We start from the raw sequence: 20,862 nt of genomic DNA on the forward strand, positions 1-20,862 counted from the left end.
ACGACCTGATGCTCGGCAGTCGAATGGCATAGCGGCTGAAGCACCGCGACCAGCGGAAATGGGCGCAGTGAAAAAATAAAAATAAATGGGAAGGATGTTGGCCGGGACTACGGGCCGTTCTGATATGCAAATAATTCCTATCAGCTAGCGATCCACCCACTTTCAACCGTCGGTGTGCTTTTATTCTATACCATTTTGTTTTTCTTTCCTCCCCTCGTGGATGCCCTGATGCTCCCGGCGACGGCCTCACAACGCAATCGCAGCTGATATCCACGAAGACTTTCATGATTAGAAATGAAGTGCGAGGCGGTACTTTTCTCCAATCTCTCTCTATTGAGGCAACCCTTGGAATCACCTCTGTTGCAACGCTTTCTCAGCTAACGTAGTTTTCATTGTAAGTGTTATTCCCCGCGATACATTAGTGGTGCGGGCGGAGTCTGACTTTGGACTCCATCTTACCTTATGTAAGTGTTATTGCGGTGAAGCTGAAGTAGCGGTGCGGAGCAGAGAAACATACGGTATCTGCACAATAGATCGCACTGCTTACGTTTTTTTCTTTTTATACGACTATCCCTTACATGTAATCTATACGCAGTCTACAGAGAGTTTGCTGGGAAGGTGTAAATCTTAAGTTTTGTGGGCGACTGAGGACCTCCTATGAGTAACATCGCATTTCGTCAACGAATTCCATTGTTGCTAACAGGCATTGACTAAGGTATAGCCCCCCCCCCCCCTCCCCCTTCATTATGAAGGCCAACAACTGGCTTTCAGAAAAAGAATTTTCTGTTATTTCCCTGCTGAAATTCAAAGTGACATTTTATACATTAAGGGCTAAAAAAGAGAAAAAAAAAACAGGAAAAAATGTGCTTGTCACACGTAGTAATGAAGTAATCATTAATTTAATTTGAAAACATCGTGCCATTTTATACTGGAGGTATTTGTACATGTGATCCTAGTAGTTACTAAATGTGAACTGGCCCTTATAACCGAACTATTGTCTCGACTAGTACGTTAAACTAATAGCGAACTAATAGTGCGACAACGAACCGAAGCACGGCAGTCAGCGAAGAACTGCCACGGTAACCCCAACTCCCGAGGTCAGAAGTGCACGCATTAGTCATACGACCAGGTCGGAGGACAGAGGAGTACGCACTGCGCAAACAAAACACTCGGTCGATCCAAGAAAAGTGTCGAAATTTACCTACGCGTTGCCGCGAATTTCCGTTAGGCAGTCACAACCCCGTAACGAGCGGGAACACGTGACAACACGCTTTTACATTTTTGTCGCCGAGCGTTATTCTGCGCATGCACAGACGCACTTGCACACAAACGCACGCTGAACAAGCACGCCCCTAATCGTGAGTTTCTTTGTCTGTCGACCGTGGAACTCTGCAGTGCTGACAAACAGCCGCGCAGAACGCACCCACGTGTCGTTCTTTGTTTTTTGTTTTCTTTTCTTTCGTCACTTCTATTATCCACGAAACACGCAGACTCCCCGGAGACCTTGAAGGCGCATTCGCGTCGGTGACGCAGGAAACTATTTTTTTTTAATCGATTAAGCTGTGCATAATATGCGACTTCCTCGCAGATCTTTCCAGCGTACCGACAACATGAGGCGTACTGCGTCTATGAACGCAAAACAACCACAGCCCTAACAGCAGCAGCAAAAACAAAAATAATAACTAACGGTACTCCTTTCAGACAGTGGGAGGCGCAGAGCGGCAAACGTCGCACGCGTTCGTGCGTTTCTAGCTTTCTCAAAGTTTTGAAAAAAAAAAAAAGAAAGGCATGCGAAATCGGCGTGCCGTGCTCGCATGCCCCCGAGAGCTGGTATTACGTACGCCCGGCGCTTTTCCAGTCGGCTTCGCAAGCCGGTCGGCCCGCCTTGTATTTTTTTTATGTACTAAGCGCGCGCGAAAAGCACGCGAGATCACCTTGACATTTTATGACGGCGTCGATGGAGCAGAGCTCTGCTACAAGTCGGAGTTGCAGGCAGTGCTGACGGAGTTGCGTCTCTTGAAAGAAATAAAGAAATTATTTTAAGCTCTCTAATAATGCGTGCACGTAGGGTCGGAATCTCAAGTTTATAAAACGCAGCTGCGAGCGAAAGGTACAGTTAGAAATATGCTAACTACTGCAACTAAAACAATGAGAGAATAAACCACCCAATTTCACGTTAAACTGCGCGATCCTCTACCGCTCATGGATGAAGTCTTCTTGATGCACCAAAATAGTGCCTATCCGTATCATCACGATCCTTTGCTGGCGTCTCTCATAGCCTGAGTCGCTTTGGGACGTTAAACATAAATCATACCAACCTTTCCCGGTTCTTGGACGATGCCTCATTGCTACATCAGTGCATGCCTTTATTTATGCATGTAACCAAAAATCAATACCTCCACACGTTAGGAACGTAGTTTTTGGTGACGTTTAAAGCTGGCAGACTGATTCAGAAATGCCGAAACACTCCGGTTTCAAACAGTAATTATTTATTTATTTAGACTTCAGTGATTGGCTCTGTTGTTAACTCAAAAGTATAGCACCGGTCAATTCTGGCAGTTGCTCCGCAGCGCTCTTGAAGTTGTGTCCGGCTATGTTCGTGACTACTACCGCCACTATACACGATTCTTTTTTCCCCTTCAGTTCAGCATAGTATTTTGAATCAGTGAAGTGCTGCAATAACCACGCAGCACCGCTGTCGAAGGTGGCTTTTCTGCCCAGGCGGTTATCTGGTCGATTATAATTTATAGGTACCTAACACATCTGAACGACTTTTGACCTTCCACGCTTAAGATAAATCTGTATTCTGCAAAATGCTACGCCCTGAAAGGGGCTGCGTTAGTTGAATATCGTGTTAGTACGGCACGAGTTAGTCATCAAATAAGTCATCACTATTTTGCTACGGCAACAGGGTATCGTATAATACTGTGCGTTAACAATAGTTGAACTGCTAAAGTTCGGGCAATGGTCCATGGCATATTGTTGAACTGCTATGTGGTACTTCTGTGCCTACTATTACGTGATGCCCATCTTCTTGTCAGCGGTTATTTATGGCTGCGCTGGCTTGTAGATGCAGTTATACGGATATATTTGTATTAAGAACGGAGAGGGAGTTGGGAACTGCATGAAACACCATGACAAAAAATGGCAAGTCTTTAACAGTAAGGCAAACACATGTGCAGCGCGGCCGGATTAGGACTAATTAAGGAGAACAATGACCGAATAGTACGTACCAATTGTTGCCAGAGTTTTCAACCCCTGCCGCGAATTATTAGTCAGTTTTTTGCGTGCGGAGACAAAATGAGAAGTTATATCAACGAACAGAAGACGCCAAATTGGCTGCTCGTATACAAGTGGAGGCCTAAAGCCCCCCCCCCCCCCCCCCCCCCTATCCCTATCCGTTTGAAATCAAGGCCCCCCCCAAGCCTTCCTCCTTTTTCTGTCCACGATATTATTTGGGGCATGTACCGCCCACCACCCTCCTCCCCAACCGTCCCCAAATCCCGATTGGGACATAAAGCTACTGTGGACACTTCCCGAAAACAGTTCTGGCTGCCTAGCTGAGTGTGATGTCATACCAACTGCACGACGCGCGCTCTGTGCGTAATCCGCGCACACTGCGCAGAACTACCGTTACCACTGCCCAAAAACTTTGGCATTCGTACGGACGCTCGCAGGCGCTCCCCCAGGCTAATTAGAGCGCACGGCCTAGCCACTTTCTTCCTAATCACTCTCAACAAAAGCGAAACGCAGGCAGAGTAGAGTTCAACTTCGTATTCTTTTTATGTCCTCTCTTGCACTTGACACTAGCCAACTTTCAGTTTGACAGAGGCTGACAGAATTTTCAGTGTGCAATGATATGAAGGCACTTTGTTTTGCTTACTACCCAGTACTGAAAAAGGCTCATTGATTTTCACCCATTGCACGCAACTTCAATCGCGTGCAGTGTGCCCGCGCAAACACTCCACCGAGGCGCGTAACGAAGCCACGACGTCTGCGTAGTGCGCGACGTTTATTCGTCAGCATCGAGGCCGCGCCTTTTTGCAGCGCCGGTGGCGTCGCATGGCGGGGCTGCGCGAGAGGCCTTTTAGCGCGCCGGAACAATGCGATGCTCGGCAGCGTTTCGTGCCGCATGCCACTAAGGGTTGCAAAATATCGCCGAAAGAAAGAACCGGAAAAGGACGAAACGGCAAGGCACTAACAGCGTCGGCAGGCTTGCATGCCTCCGGCCGCCGTCCGTGTGTATGTGTGCGCCAGCGCCTGATTGCGCTACGAGCAGTGGTGTAAGCTCTGCGCTCTTATCTCGCTTAGAGCTACGCAGCGTTCCTGAAGCGACGTGGTACTTTTCTGAGGGTGATTTCGCAGCAGAAATTGTACCTACTGTTGTTAGGTGTAGGCCTAAACGCCCGTAACGTTGCGCATTATTTCACTAACGTGACTACCCCGGCAATGCCTCGAGAGCCTGGGGCAGTGTCTGTGTCCAAAACCAACGTTCTTCAAAAACAGCAACTTTTTGATTAGGTTATAGGGTTCGAAAAAAAAAAAAAAAAGAACAGTGCTGTAAATGTCTCGCTTTTCGTTGCCATCTGAACTGTGCAGTGATAAGGGAAGATGGTGGGATAAACGGGTTTATACTCCGTTTCATACATCAAATGCAACACTAACCAAAGCTACAGCTCTTGTTCGCGCTCTCCGCATCCGCGATAAAAAATAGTGCCTGCTCTTGACGAGAGAAAATAGTAGTTGCTTTGTCTGCAAGCCTAATACATTTTACATTTGCCATCAACTTCATAAAAAGCACCTTTTTAGGAAGAAAAGGTCGGATTCGGCTAATTTGTATGTCTTTTATGTCGTTTTTGTTCGTGCCGCGTTTTGCTGCCCCGCAACCTTGCCAGCTGTGCCACCAGATGGCGCTGGCTGTGCCCTCCGCGCTGTGCATCTCTTTTTGAGAAAATGGTTCTTTGGTACGCATTTTTTCGATAGGATCCGCTCTGTGAAGATCGAAGCATGTTATTGCAAACGTGTATGCTCGGAATACAGCCCGTTTCGGCAGGAACCACTCGCCTACAGAACGAGCGCGTAGTGATACACCTCCTGTTTTTTTTTCTTGCGGACTACTTGCGTAGCTTTCGCTGCGTTGCACCTGATGTATGAAACGGAGTATAGGCAAATCGTCATAATCATCATCAACAGCCCAAGTGCGCCCTCTTCCGTTATTAACGGGTGCCCTTAACTAGTCGCTGCGAATCATATTGCAGGAGTTGTACATAGTAATTCTAAGGCCAGTCCGTCTGTTCAGCCAAATTTTGTCATAGAGGCCGCAGATGCCGCTCACGATATGGCCATGTCATCGAGTATTTTCCTGTAAATGTTCAGTACGCAGCCCGTAAATATCGAGGTGCCGTCGAGCAAAGCTTGAGATCAAAACGTTGTAGCTTCCTAAGCCTAAAAATGAATGAGTGTAGGTTGAAACAAGCGGCTTAGGGAGTACTTCGCAGCTTTGGCGTGTGCGAAACAGATGGGATGAAATCTTGTAGCCTCTCTTTTTCATGTCCTCGGAAGGGTGGAATAGCCTTCCCGGCAATATTGCAACAATTTGTGACCGCAGCCATTTTAAGAATGCCATGTATTATACAAGCTTGCAATTCTGTATCGCTTATTTTGTATTGTGCTGTAACCACCTGCCAATGGCTCCGAGGATGTAATGAATAAACAGTACGACTGAACAACTTCGGTACGAAGGCCGAGCTGAAAATGCAAATTATTTGCGAGGGAAGTAGAATGCCCCGTGTATTGTCGCGCTCTGGGTGGGTACCTCAGCCGTGTCACAAGGGTAGGAAATAAGTGGGGAGTGAAAAAAAAGCAGAGAGAAAGGGTCACCCTGTCTCTCATGCATCACTATGGACGCTAGCTGCAGCTTCTCCAGTGCTCCGACACATTTTCTTTTTTTTTTTTTTCGTGAGTCAAACGCTCCGGACGTTCGCCCCAATTTTTATGGCCTTCCACCGGATATGCGCGTGTCAGTTTTTAACTTTTGTTTTATTTCTGAACAAAGCGTGCTCTCGAGCCGTCAGAATGCACAGCACACAGATGTACAGTAGTGGTACTACCATTTTTTCGTTTGTTTTCACAAGTCGGAGAGCAATCGCGCGCCGCCAGGGGCCGCTCGTGTTGTTTTAGCAGACGAATGAAACGGCTCAGCAGAGCGGACCAGCCAACCGCGTCTGCGGCACCCGTCGTAGTATGTAGGGAAGCGAAATGAGTTGAGGCCGGATGGGTGTGTGCCCATTCGAAAACAAGTCCTTCACCCCCATAACACCCTTAAAACTCTGCTGAGTTGCTTTTTCTTTTTTCTTTTTTTTTTCTTTTTTTTTTTTTTTTATCGTACTCCCATTTTTTCGCGTTTCACTCGCTTGGAGGGAAATATAATCTAGATCCCGTACCCTGAACCGCAGCACGCGTCCCTGACCAGTAAGAGGTGTCGTCACACTCTAAAATGCGCGTTTATATATATTTTTTTATTCCTCAGAATACGCGCAGGACGCGCCCCAAGTATAGATGTATACCCGCTCGCAGTGGCCCTGTGACAGTTTTACAGTGCGAAACGTGTCAGCCATGCGTGATCGTGCCCTTGTCTGTAGTACAGGGCCTGACAGCTGAGGCGCTCGCTGTCTGGCAGCCTTGCGAAGCGCACAGTTGAACGCTCTGAAGCATTTTGCCTTCCATTATTAAACGCGTGGTCGACGGAAGCCAGCTTCGCGCACTTTGCTAGACCTGGGACTGCTGTCGCATTTAGCGACTAACTATACGCGAGCGAGGTAGTTTCCTGACACGGCCGGGCGTGTGAAGAAGCGCATGCGTGTATCATGCATGCATAATGCTCGTGCACTTCCCGGAAGATGAACGACATGGTGCTATAAGGCGATTTTCTTGCAGCACGCGCCAACGGAGTGCAACCGTTGACATGGTTTTCAAAAACAGCTCGTTTTCTTTTTTCTCATTAGAACATCCCCGATACCATATTCTTGTTAAGTAAAAAATTTAGCGCAAAAAAAAAAAACAAAGGACAAAGAAGAACACATAAGACGTTTGACGAGCGCTATCAAACGTCGTATGTGTTCTTCTTTGTCCTTTGTGTTCTTTTTTTGCGCTAATTTTTTTACTTAATGGATCACCAACTAGCCCGGCAACATGCTCTCCTCATATTCTTGTTGTTGCCCTTTTACTCCCGTGACGTTCCGAACGAAACGTTAAATTGCGAGCCAGCTTTTGTTCTGGGACCTTGTCTCTTTCCACATTTTTGAGAGCTATTCCTTTCAGAATGCGACACAGTAGCAAAGCGAAGCAGCCTTCTAAGTCTTCATATAGGCTCATGCTCATAAGTGTGGACAGGATTTATGGGTCCGCACAGCGTTTCACAACGTCAGTTCCGAGAAATGAGTTGATTGATGAGTAAAAGAATGGTTGTATGAAGTAGAGGGTGAAAAAATGTATGTCAGCAAAAGTTACTTGACGTGGAGTAATTATTAAATTAATTAGAGGCAAAAACGTCACTTCGACGTCAAAATAGCTAAGGACGACGATATAGTGTGCAGACGTAAAAACAACACGGACGTCGAAATTGCACAAAATATGGCAAAACTGTGCAAGAACGTTGCAAAGATTTAATCTTAGGCCTAGCCAATGCGTTACAGCATTGAAAACAGTCCTTCAAGAGTAAAAGAGGAAAGAAGTAGTCAAAGCGAAAAAGGAAGTGAATGAGTGAAAAAGGGCATTGCAGAGTCGGAGAAAAGGCCTTCGCCTCATCGCACTTAAGAGGGATCTAAAGCAGAGGACACATGTGCGAAAGCTTGACCGGCGTGCCGCAGAGAACGTCGCTTGCGAACTGTCACCGCAGTGCCAGCAAGGGACACGTGGAGCACCGTACGTCGGGCGAGCGAACTCCATCAACGGCGGTGTCACCGCGCAGCGGAGTCGGAAGACTGCCTGGCTTGATGAACTTCACATGACTTCACGCTCGTACAAAAGACAAAACAGCGACATTATCAGAAGGATTGCCTGCTATACTCGTTCAACAACAGCATGCCTGCACACGTACAAGGCTTTCGGCCACGGTGACACCCGCGGTGCGTCGGGCGACGAAGTGCACTGATCCGTACCTGCCCTAGTCGTCGCTAGGCCTAGCCGCGGTTTCGCATCGCAGAGGCAGCGGTCCGCTCTTCGGAATGGGCCAATGCCGTAATAAAAGATAAAATTACATCACCGATGTACGGGGAAGGCCTTCAATTATAATAAAATAAACAAGCGCGCCATGCGCGCCGTATTCAGCAGCGGAGCGAGCAGACGTTTGGCGATCGACCGGGCAGCAGCAGTGGTTGTGTGAAAAAACTCGCTTGTGTCGCAGTTATCACTCGTAACAGCACTTCAGTGTTGGCCAGTGATCTTCACAATTCACTCGTCGTTGACAGTCCTGTATCCAGTGACTTTTTATTTACACGAATAAACTATACTAAAGCATTTTTTTTTTTTTTCACAAATGCAAGCGGCCGGCGCGACTGGGTCACCGTGTCGCCCGCTCGGCAGCGCAGCAGGTGGAACAAAAATAAACCTTCCAGTGTTCTTGTACATGCCGAGTCAGGCACTTTACACCTGGACTATAGTGGTCACACGTCTTGATTAAAGCGGGACCTTATATGTCGGGTAGTATCGCCATCGCGTCATACCTTTAAAGGTGGACTTGTAGTGTCCCTCAAAATTTTTGTGCCATTCTTTGCTAATATACGCAGAATAAAGTAGAACACTATTCTATACTACTGCTGCAGTTACACTCTCGCAAAAAAAAAAAAAAAAACAACAAAAAAAAAAAACGCGTGATATCACACAAACATTCGTCTCGTTTTCTACACTACAAGTGCCACTTATAAACGAGGAACACACTTTTACACGAGCACCGAATTCCGCAGCAGGAGAACGCCGCATCTCTGGGTGTGGGTCAGCTATGGCAGCGCTGCAGTGAGCGAGACACACGATGCATGTTTAAAACGGCTTTCGAAGTCGACTCCATGCACTGCAACTATTCATGAACGGCATTGCGCGGTCTTGGTACGGTAAGAGCGCGTTTCTTTGTGAGTTGTTTACTGTAAGCGCAGTTGAATGTTTTCGATTCATGGTTACTTTACATATACGATGTGCGTATGCAGCAACACGGCCAACTACGAGAGAGTAGAGAGGGTGGCGGAATATTTCCGACCTGGGGTTCTTTGTAATCTTCATTGTAACCGCAGTACGCGGGTGTTTTTGCATAAACAAGCCGCTTCATTGTATTAACGTGTCATGTAGCCCTACACTACGCAACTAAGAAAAGTTCTAGGCTGGTTTAAATGGTTAACACGCTGCAAGCCGCTTCGTTGTATGAGCGTGTCATGCAGCCCTACACTACGCAACTAAGAAAAGTGCTGGGCTGGTTTAAATGGTTAAGTTGTGTACCCCGCCGCAGTGGTACAGTGGTAGGACGCCCGACTACTGTGCCGGAGTTCCCGGGTTCGATCTCGACCGCCGGCGGCTGCGTTTCGATGGAGGCGAAACGAAGAGGCGTACGTGTGCTGTGCGATGTCAGTGCACGTTATAGATCACTGGGTGGTCGAGATTACTCCGTAGCCCTTCACTACGGCCCCTATTTCTCTTTCCACCTTCACTCCCACCTTCCCCCCTTTCCCTACAGCGCGGTTCAGGTGTCTACAGAAACAAGTGTGACAGATATGCTGCGTCTTTCCCTTCCTGTGAACCAATTCTAACACGTTGTGTGCCTCCCGTTGCAGCCCTGACGGTGGCTGGCGCCATGGGCCTGTGGCACGGCGTCGAATACTACGACTTCAAGAAGCTGCACGACAGCCAGTCTGTCTACGCCTGGCCAGCCGTAAGTGCCTGCACGCGCAGTCTCTGTCTGTATTCTTGGGATGACGAAGGAATGCTCGTGATAGCGGCCATAATCTTTGTAATACAGCCAGATCAACCGTGAGACACTGATCACGATGAGGTTTTGTTTGAGAGAGAGAGAGAGGGCGACGGCAGAGTTGGAAAGCAAACAGACGTATGTTAGACTGGCTGCTCTGCGCGATGGGTAATGCCGTAAGAATACGAAAATAGCGGAGATAGATAGATAGAGAGAGAGAGAGAAGAATATAGATTGAATTCATGCACACTGATGAACTTCACGTCAGTTAAAGGAGTCTGATGACTGTCGGCCTTAAATCGAATGTGGCAGCACTCACGTGATTTTGCGAGCCACGCAACGTTGAGACGAATTCATGGCAAAAAAGCTGAAACTGGGCCCTGAGGTCACCATTTTGAAGTGAATTGTGGCGTCCCCTATCTTCAGAAACCTGCGATGAAACTTAGTCTACACAACCTTGTTCATTGGAGAAATAGGCTGGTAATGAGGGCACCTTTACTAGATTGTCTATATTTTATAATTTATAAGCTGTCCTTATGGTTGCAATGCGATAATATATCAATTCAGAGCTGACTACAATTTGCCTTCAGTATCGCTTAAATTCTGAACAGTACGGTGTTTGTCCAGCACGAACTAGGTGGTGTGAGCTATCGAGACACCGTGACTTTGGGCGGAACCACCATCTTGCTTCTTTCAATTCTTCAGATCCTGCGGCGCAAGGGCGTGACGGAGTTCTCCTACGGCTGGTCCTACATGCTGGCCTGGGCTGGCGTGGGTGCCAGCCTGCTGACTGGAATCCTCTTCCTGGCCTCGGCGCGGTGTCTGCGCCGCGAGAAGAAGGCTGATCAAGCAAAGAATATGCAATACCTGATGCCCGTCTACCCGGATAAGCGACAGCCGTACGGGTACGCCGCCTACCCGGGACCGTATGCCTATCACCACGGCTCGCAGTACGGGCCGTACGGATACTGAGGACCACCACCTCCAAGCCCTGCTCCTCTTCCAGACTCATCTCTTCACGCACACCGTCGAGACGCTGCCGCCTTCTGAGAAGACCGAGCGGAATACATTTCCTGATGCTGCGACAACGCGGCATTTTCGCGGGCTTTCGGCGCGTCCTAAGCCACAGGGGACTGTAGATGCTACAAGGAGGTAGTCCATTGCGAACTAACTTCGTTGCCACAATCATTAGTGTCCTAAAGAGCGACGATTACTTTCTTCGAGACTAAGTGCAGAGGGATAGGTCAGCAAATTGGTGGCGCCAGCGAATAATTTTTCGTGGCGAGGAGTAAGTGGTCCAGTTAGTACCGTCTTAACCATTTCTGGCTTATAGCGTAGATGCCACTTCGCCGAAGGCAGGTTCCTGGTGCTGCCTCATGCCCACGCCTGTACTTTACCCCGTTTCAACCTGGCTGGTAATTATGAAAAGGAAGACATACTAGGCGGCAAGCTTAGGTGTTGGGGTTGAGCTCAAGCCAGTCCTGCCCTATAGCTGAAACACTGAAAGCACAGACCAAAACTGTAGAATCGTTACCTGGTATCTTTCCTTCCGGTCTGAACAAACGGGTAGATTTCCTTCATTGAAATGCTGAGAAAGGTTCATTATGTCTAACATTGACCTAATCACCGAAATAATGGGGTCGCGGAGAGATTTAAGGAGGCGTCTACCTCTTTAGGGTGAACAGGTGAAGATGATGTCTTCCCGCAACTGGCCTGGACGAGACAAGGGTACTTTCCAGTGTTACGGTGTGGATAATACTAGTGATCCCCATCTTTCCAGTAAAATAGGATTATGCATACATGTTATTTTGTTATCACTGAGAGAAATAACAGCCGTTAAAAAAAAACGTCCGTTGTGTATGTGCACAGCCCGACAACGGACATTATTGAATATTTGCTTGAAACGTTGCCAAAGTTTAAAGGAAAACTAGATTCCGTCGTCAGATCTGAAGGATTACTTCTGCGAGAACAATACACACTGATGGTTCCTGTACATACAGTTGCGAGGTGATGCAGGTAAGCGAGGAATAGGCTCTTAGATATTACACCGCCTAAATAAGCTCTGTGTGACTAAGGCGTTTTTTTTCTGTACGTCATACAAGCAGCCGACCCTTCACCCTCTCTCGCATTACTGCGTGACGTCATTCTGTGTCTTGCTGCAGGAAAGGTGCCTCCTGCCGGTGAAGTTTCTGAGCGAGTGACTGGGGCTAAAACAACTTATACGGCTGCGTCGCGATGTAAAATATCCTTCTCCCGTGCAGCACGTTTTGTACATAGTTTTCACTCTCACGTTAAGTACCCTAATCATTTTATTTTCCGCCCCTTCGAAGTCCCTCATATCTCGTAACCTCGGCAGACACGATGGTGTTGTGTTGCTTAGGGGGGTTATAATCAAACAAGAGCACTAGCGCCCTCCTGTTAGAGAACAAGCAACCAAATCGTTATTGCGACCTTGACAGTTAACGTACGAACCGGGGCACACTTGATGACTGTACTTATTGTGCACGTGTATCTATACGACATGGTTTCGCGTCTCTGGTCGCGCGGTGCAGCATAAGCGCGCGCAAGAGGCGGCGTAAGTTTACACGTGTACGACGACACCGCGTTCCTGAAATTTTAATCTTCAAAGCATTTCTCGAGTGCCTTAAAGTTGTTAGTGTAGGATACGAGGCCGAGTGATGACCTTAAAAGACTTACGTCTTGCACCTGATGTTAATACTGCCAGGGCAATAAACTGCCCATAGCTTCCTCAATGCACGTGAGTCGGAGCAAGTGGCGATATGAGCTAATCATAAAAAAAGGTGTAGCTTTCCCTGGTACTCCCGAATGCCAACATTATGGCGACTGACACATCGGTGTCAGGTTGTTATACTTATGCTGAGGCAAATGACGCCGACCAAGTGATGAAACCAAGCATCCAGAAAAAGAAAATGCTTTGAGCTTATGCGCGGATTGTAAAACATCATTTTGTGCTGCCCTGGTTTGTAGAAAGCTAACAAATGCCATCAACACCTTCTGTCTGGTGTCATTTGTTTTTTGGGACTTTTTTGTCTCCGTCCTTATTTTCTGCGTGCCAACATCAAAAATAAGACCTGTCGCCGTTTTAGCGCTAGTTAAAGCTTCCTTACTTATTTGCCTAATTTTCCAAGTGCGAGAGCATCGTTACGACTGACTTGGATCACATTTAAAAGGCGATGTCACTCTAGTTGTCCCTGTTCCGTCAAGTCAGTCGTTTCGAAGCTACGAATGAACGGCACATAACTATGCGTCTTTTGTTTTGCTTTTATATGTGTGTATAATTTAATTCCGAAGTTGTATACTACATCAGGGACGACGGGGTCCATTTAACAGCGCCCGGCGCAGTAATACTCATGAATGCGCCGGTAGCGCCATCTGGGGGAAGGCGGCCGAATTCGTAGCGGTCGCCAGACGCGCCAGCCCTGTGTGTGCGGCAACACCAGTGTAGAGAGTTTGCTTTACAGGTCCCACGGACGTTACTCACCACTAGGGTTAGGTGTTCTTGTGTGCTTTATTCGTTCCAGTGTTCACGGTCACGTGATGCCCCGTTTCGTGAGCGCTGTGTGCGCTCGATGGCTCAACACGCTGAAGAAACTAGAGCAGAATGTCACCGTAGACAGTAACTTGAGACGTAAGAAGCATTAGCTTTGTGTAGCCTTTGGTGTTGTTGACAAAGTGTGTGCATTGTGTGCGCTCAACTAACAGGAATGGATGGTTAGCTATATAATTTTGCCAGGATATATGCATGTATTTCACCCGCTGTTCCATCATCATGGGTTCGCAGACGACAAACGGAATTTAAGCCATTTTTTTTTCTTGCACATGGTTAGCAGACTAGTGATGGACTAAAAGAGCTAAAAATTTCCGTACAACATGGCCCGGGTACGTTGTTGCGACTAACCTTTTGGTATATGTGATTACATGTCTTTAAAATGACTGTTGCGCCATAAAAACAATTAAAAAAATTAACGCATTCATCGAAGCAAAGAGATATGCGCTGCGCACAAACTGTGGTCCGAGGCCGCGAGGTGTTGCATTCCATTTTTTTATACACGAGCGACTCGTGTACTGTGAATGTGTGTTTGTAAAACCATTTTGAAATAAAAGCAACTTGAACAATCCACAGAAAATATGAAAATTATTCAACATTTATTGCCCAATGAAGTTTAAAAGCAGGTGAGTGTTTAGTGGGCCACTCGGGTATTCCAAAAGGGAAAAATAATGTCGACATGTCTATGACTGCTCGTCGAGACTGCAGGCATAAACTGAGGTGTTTCTTCGTTTGCTGGGTCATGGACCATGAGAATTTCTGCATATATCCAACACGTGGAACTACGCGCCGGGCATGCAACATCGGAGGAGCCTAAACAGCTTAGCTGCAGTAAACGTAAAATAGCGCCCCTGGCGGTAGCTTAAAAAACCAACAAGCAAAAGAGAGAGAGAGAGAGGTTCGCGGCTCTGTTGCGAGAGGGATCTGTTGCAGTAATGTTGAAATTTTGTTTCAGTTGAACGGTATTCCGGTTTAAAGTAATTTTTTCTAACGCTTTAGGAATTTTAAAAATAAACTGTAGAATAACCTTTCTATAAACATTTGAATAACATCAATGTAACATAAACCCAACATAAATACAGCGTTCTTGAAAGCGGTACGCAACTTCAACACTGCAAAGCTGCACCAATGAGGGTGACACGAGCTGGAGTCCACAAAACAGCGATTGGGGTGGCTGCTCCTAATCCTACGGGGCTGGAACTGGTAGGTCCCTGCCGTTTGCGGCGGGGACTAGCCTGCTACCGGCGGTTGTACCTGTTGTAGGCCGTCACTGCACCTGCCTCCGCTTCAGAAGCGGACGACGGCTTTTGTGACGCGCGTCTTTCTCTATCTCCCTCTTTTTCTTTATTTCTTTTCTATATCCTCCTCTCTCCGCACGAGGTGGCTGTAGCAGGCCTGCGCCTTTTCTTTTTCTTCCTACAGCCGCATCAACAACAACCATAACACAGCACAACATGCAATTCCTACTCACCTCTAAAAAAAAAAAAATAGCATGGCGTCAAACATTTACATCCATCAATGAGGCTCTACTCGTCCCATGAGTGATAGTGGCGAATGGGTAAGAAGAAAAGCTGTCTTAATAAAATAATGGGGCAATGAGTGTACTGAAGGTATAGCAGACACCATCTTAGAGGTTGAGTTGCAAGCAACTGTACATAAAAAAAATCTTTGCTAATTGAAAAGGAAAGAGTGATACGACTCAGTGCTTGAAATATATTTACAACGTTGCTTAATAGAACGAACATTATGTGTAGCTTACATCGGAACATTAAAATTGTATTTAAATACAATTTATACATTATTTATTAATTTGTAACATAACAACAGTGAAGAATCCACACTAGAATGTTTGTATTTAATGTTTTATAATGTTGCTAGAATAATGTTTGTTTATAATACGATAGCGTTAAAACGGGCATATGGCGCTGGACGGTGGTAGCTGGCGGCTGACATGGCCAAGTACTGATCCTTCGAATTGTTTTTTTTTTTTTTTTTTGCGACATCGGGTGGAACGTGGAATAAGAATCAACCTCCCGAAGTGCTCTTGGATGCCCAGTAGGCGGACGAGGAACCGCTATCACCTCATGCCCTTAAAGGCGGAGCTTGAATGTCCTAGTTTTTAATGCTATACTAGCTGTAATGTGCCTTTTTGTCAAACGTTATGGAACTTAAACAAAAATTACGAGGAACTAAAGGCGAAAGCTTGAATACCGCATTCTGCAACGTAACTGGCATAATTATTCAGTCGTTAGGTAATTAATGAATTGCTTAATTAGTCAATTGGTAATTATTAGTCATTAACTAGTAATTGCTCATTGATTGACTTATGCCCAATTATAGCAGGTACGCATTCGCGCATACTATGGTGGTGCTCTGTGATTGGTTGAGACCTCTAGGACGTCATCCCGCCTCGACCAATCAGAGCCGTCGCGGGACACATTTTGTTCACGACAGCATGAGCATTTCTGGCATCATTCTAAAGTAGCTGCTACCTTGAATAAGGCATGACGTTGCTAAGCCGATCATTAAATGCCAAGAGGATGGTGAAACAGAACAGATAAAATAAGCAGGGATTCAACCTAGGTTAAACCGAGTTAGACGTGCAAAAGCAGGGTTTAAGTCGGTTTAGCTGTTGGCAGCCATTCCTTTGTTTTTTGCTCTAAGTTCTGATTTGGTTACGCTCTACGGTATACGCACATTAGGCAATGTGTTCACGTTTACGGCGTCTGCCTCCCGTTCCAACTCAGCCCGCCGGACACGGCGCGCTCCTTCGGCCGATACAGTAGAAGGACCCGGCTCACCCGCATCCTGGAGTGGTCTGACATGGCGCGCAGCAAGATGTTATTTTACTGATTCTTGTTATATGTAGTTTTTATTTTATTCTTTTTTCCACTAAATATGGATTATTACTTTATTAGTATTCGTTATTAATTACCATCACCTCTATTTACCATTTTTAATACCCTACTCGTTAGTAATTGGTTTACAGGAAAGGAAAGGCGCAGTATCTGTAGCGCACATCCTGAAATCCCGGTTCGACCTCGTGAAATAGTGCATTCGCACTTAAACGCAAGTCAAGTGCAGCGTTTTAGGTGCTTCGGAGAGAGTGAAGCTCTTCACTTTAGCCTACAACGTGCGATAGTTGTCGGAATCCGGCTGAGCGCTCTCCCGAAGTCTTCGAGTGCCGCGATCAATGGTCGGTCAAATTCACGTAGTGGTGCGCATTCCGTGCCACCGCCGTAATGCCGAAAGGAAAACCTGCCCTCTGGAAGTGCGCCAAGGCATATTCGGCCGGTCAAGGCAAGCTGCCGCCTGTTCGTTTACATCGGGATGATGACACAACGTGCGCCTCTGCTCCCGGCGAGGGGCACGCAGGGGACCTCGTCGAAAGAGGAAAACACGCAAACTTCGCCCACCTCGGTCCCAAGATGTGACGAAAGAACCATGGTTGGAAGTAGGCTTCTTCACAAGATGTGCTTTCGGCAATATTATTCCGACTGGCCTAGGAAGTTAGCCGACTGCCGCACTATCGGCCGTGGCTGAACGTACTTAGAATCGCTCAAAAAACTTTCGAGATAGCTCGCTCGCAGGGTGGCATCTGCGGCTAACTGCACTGCTCATAAACAGCTACCTGTTGACGTCGTCCAGAATCTAACCAACGGGACGTGTGTGGGCTCTGGTCGAGACGTCATTTCCAGGAAATATTCCACCAAAGCGTCATTGGGATCACTGCTACTGCAGCAAGAGCTTTATATACGATGGTACAGCGGACAGCGGTAGACTGGGGCCTCTTGCGAGAAGCTTCGTCGTGGACAGTCAGAAACCTCGCTGCAGCTGGTATGATGTCACGCAGGCCGGCCTCTCTAGATTAGAAGATAGGGCAATGTGACGACCGGCGCAGGAGAACGGACTGCTTTTGAGATGATCGCCACCGGCTCCCCAGAGAGGGCGTGACGTGCTACAGGGATTCTATGTTGGCCACATGGCGCACAGCGCATGCACACCAAAGCTGCGCGGTTCTGTAATATTCACTATAGGTAGTGGCCGGAGTAAAGCTGAGCGGAAATGCAGTCCTCACTAGGGCTCCGCCATACTGGCCGCCATTATCGAACACATCACTGTGGCCAGCATATTTTTTTATGCAAAAGCATTTCTTGCTCCATGAGTCGCGTGGACAGGACGTGCCGCAAGTGTAAGAAAAATGAGCGAATCGTGTCTACGCCACCACCACACTTGTGCGCCCCAACAAAGTGTACTAATCACTACGGAGATTTACCGAGAACCAGTCGGTAATTCCCCTCTTCTACTCTAAGGACGCCGGGGAGGTGTTCCGTGAAAGGACAACTGCGGGGTTGAGGAGGGAATAAAGTCCGTGGCCGCATGATCGCAGTCGCAGCGCGCTAGCCTGCCTCCGCGTGTGCTCAGAATTATAAAGACGAATAAAAAGAAGACAACTGAAACAATAAAAAGGAGAAATAAAACCATAAAATAGAAAACACAACAAAATAAAGAAATGTTTATCGAAAGCAAAGGATGTAAAGCTGCGCACGTCGGAAAAGCAACGCTGTAAACGCAGGGGCAGTGGCACTAGGGACGGAAATGATGCCTGCGGTAAGTAAAGATGGAAATTGTTCCGTGTATATCTTCTGCCCTAATATAACTAACTGCTACAGCTTTTACAATGGTTCGAGATGATGCCACGGAGTACTAATCCCATTATGAGCTCGTCCCGCGACAGAAGAGACATAGTAACTTCGCCCTTGGCGAAATATAAGACAGAGTACGAGGCGCGCTCTATCTTATGTTCTATCAATCTAATCTATCCCTGTACAGCAAAGCGTGCATTATGTACAGGTGCGGACATAAGCAAACTGAGCACGCTTCTTCGTTCAAATTAAAATCACGCCTTTAGCACTGGAGATGAGAAAACAATATCTGTCCAAGTGAAATGGTACTGGAATCTACTATCGGTTCGCACATACCACGGCTGCCAATTTCAATTATGCAAGGCGTGAAAAATTTTAGAAGGAAATTGTATGCTCAGTTTACTTTTGTCCAACCCGGTACGAATCTCAGTACTCAAGCAATTAATGAAAGTATGTAATAAACTTTCTTATTTTGACTTTAGGGCCAATATTATGTGAAATGAACTGTCGAAATAGAAGCAGAGTCCAGTTTCTAAACTTCCTTTCCGAGGACAATTACGGAATGGAATAAACTTAATAGCGAAACTGTAACTCAAAGTTCTTTACTAATGTTTGAAAAATGCCTGCAAATTTTATGAATTTGAGTGCGTTTATATGCTTGTATTTCTTTGTTTTTCCCACCCTGCTATGATCTGTACCGGATCGCAGTATCTATAAATAAATAAACCAGCATGCAGTTCGAAATGCTTAATGTAAAAAATACCGTTTAGGTCGTGAAGCAAACTTCCTGCAATGCGCATTGTTGAAACTGGGTCGCTGGACGTGATATTGGTCCCAGAAATAATGTTTACTGATTCTACGGCATAACACGCCATTTTAAATATGTACATTACCAGAAGCCTGCTTTTCGTGCTAAAAAAAATTAGTATTTTTTACGTTAAATATTTCGAACTGCATTGCCGACAATGAATTTAAAAACGGAACTCAGCTTGTTAGTTTAAGACCTTCATTTTCTGAATACAAAGTTCACCCCTAAAATCAAAGTGATGCTAATTAGTTCATTTTAGTTTAATTATTTCCTCCAAAGAAGTATTTCAGAAAATAGAAATTCGATACAAAAATTTCGACACCATTGGGGTTTGAACCCAGGCCCTCTGCATGCCAGGTGGGTACATGAAAAGCTAATACCCCCAAATTCACTCCTCGAGGCTACCAGAGCAAATCTTGTGTGCTCGCTTTACCATCCATGTTTGAATACAAAGGTAATTAGTGATAGCACCCTCTCTCTTTTCAAATGTGAACTGCTCAAAAGCCATGAATGTGCAAGAAAGCACTGAACAGTAGAAATTGCAAATTGTAATTTAGGCAGAGCAATTTGACTGTGCTACGAAATAACTCATATTGGAAGAAACAAGAAAAAAAAGCTGTCAGGGGCAAGACATCGGAACTCAATGCTAAGAGAGCAGCGCAGAGCACTGGCATATGAAGTTTCTGCCTCGAAAACAGGCACAACTTTGCTGTAGGTTGGAATTGTCATCACATGTGGAACGTGCTGGCACTCCAGAGTAGAATTCAGACGAGTGCCAGCAATGTGCAGTTCCAATGAGCCCCCACACACATCACAAATTACATTCCTCCATGCAAATATAACCAATCAAAAACAACACATTATTCCCACGCTGCTCACTGAATACAGAAGTACCAGCAACAGATACAATTCATGTATGAAGCCAGACTTTTCTACATCATTGGTAGCAGCCTTTGGCATTTGCTTTAAAACTGACTACAAAAGTCCCAAACTATATTGAAACTATTTTTTCCAGATTTCCCTTTCTCAAACGTATTGAATGCAGTTTTAAAATTTTGGATGAGAGAGTAAGCAGTTATGGCCAAAACCACAACTGTTTGGTCCAAGCACAAAATACCATTTTCCCTTAGTGCAGCAAAAATGCCAACCATGAAGGAGTCTTTTTAGCTTAAAAATACAAATCGACTTATGCTACCTATTCAAGCCATGCTTGTTTAGAACGAAGATATTAATTGCTACTTCATTATTTTATTTTATTACAATGCTAGACAGCCTGCCCCATAAAGAGCAATCACAGCAAGTAGAGAAAAAGATTATAGTGGAGCTTTTAGTTTTTCATGTGATCTATATATTGGTGTCAGTTATTGTTTGGGTCTTGAAACAGAAATAGGGAAAGAAAAAAAATTTCAAACATGACATTGATCTGTGTACAGCAATGTCTCTCATATCAACAAGATGCAAACAAAATTTCATCTTCAAGCCTCTAGAACCTCCAATTTATTCCTTTCTGCCCAACGAAGAAAAAGGAAAAAAAAAAGACAGTTGAAATAAAATATGTCTGGACTGTCCGAAAAATAAAAAAAACATTTGCGACTGCCGTTTTTGAGCTGACGAGTGCAGATGTCATGATGCACCGGTACTCTGCAACATATATGCTGTAGGGAAGAAGACAATAAAAAAAAGAAGGAAGACTAAGTACACTGTACCAAAGAAATATCTTCATTTGCCTGCGACGTCTTCCTGATAAATGCACACAAAATACATTTTTGTACAGAAAAAAATAATGCTCCCGAGCATAACTACAAAAGTGCAGAGTTCCAGAAATGGCGGAACAGTCGCGAGCCAAAGCCGGTGTTTCGGTAGCATTTCACATGCTCCCACCTTGACT

General features: G+C 45.9%; 1 protein-coding gene across 1 annotated transcript in view; it reads left to right on the forward strand.

The window, feature by feature from the left end:
- LOC146189903 (transmembrane protein 114) overlaps positions 1 to 12,043 on the forward strand; it is a 101,406-nt gene extending 89,363 nt beyond the window's left edge. The window contains 2 exon segments of the mRNA XM_084604643.1: positions 9,819 to 9,916; positions 10,658 to 12,043. Of these exon segments, the coding sequence (XP_084460769.1) occupies positions 9,819 to 9,916; positions 10,658 to 10,924 (365 nt within the window). The 3' untranslated portion in view covers positions 10,925 to 12,043.
- The last annotated feature ends 8,819 nt before the right edge of the window (positions 12,044 to 20,862 follow it).

The sequence above is a fragment of the Amblyomma maculatum genome, chromosome 5 (genome assembly GCF_055883805.1).
Source record: "Amblyomma maculatum isolate TAMU_Amacu chromosome 5, ASM5588380v1, whole genome shotgun sequence".
NCBI lineage: Eukaryota > Metazoa > Arthropoda > Arachnida > Ixodida > Ixodidae > Amblyomma > Amblyomma maculatum.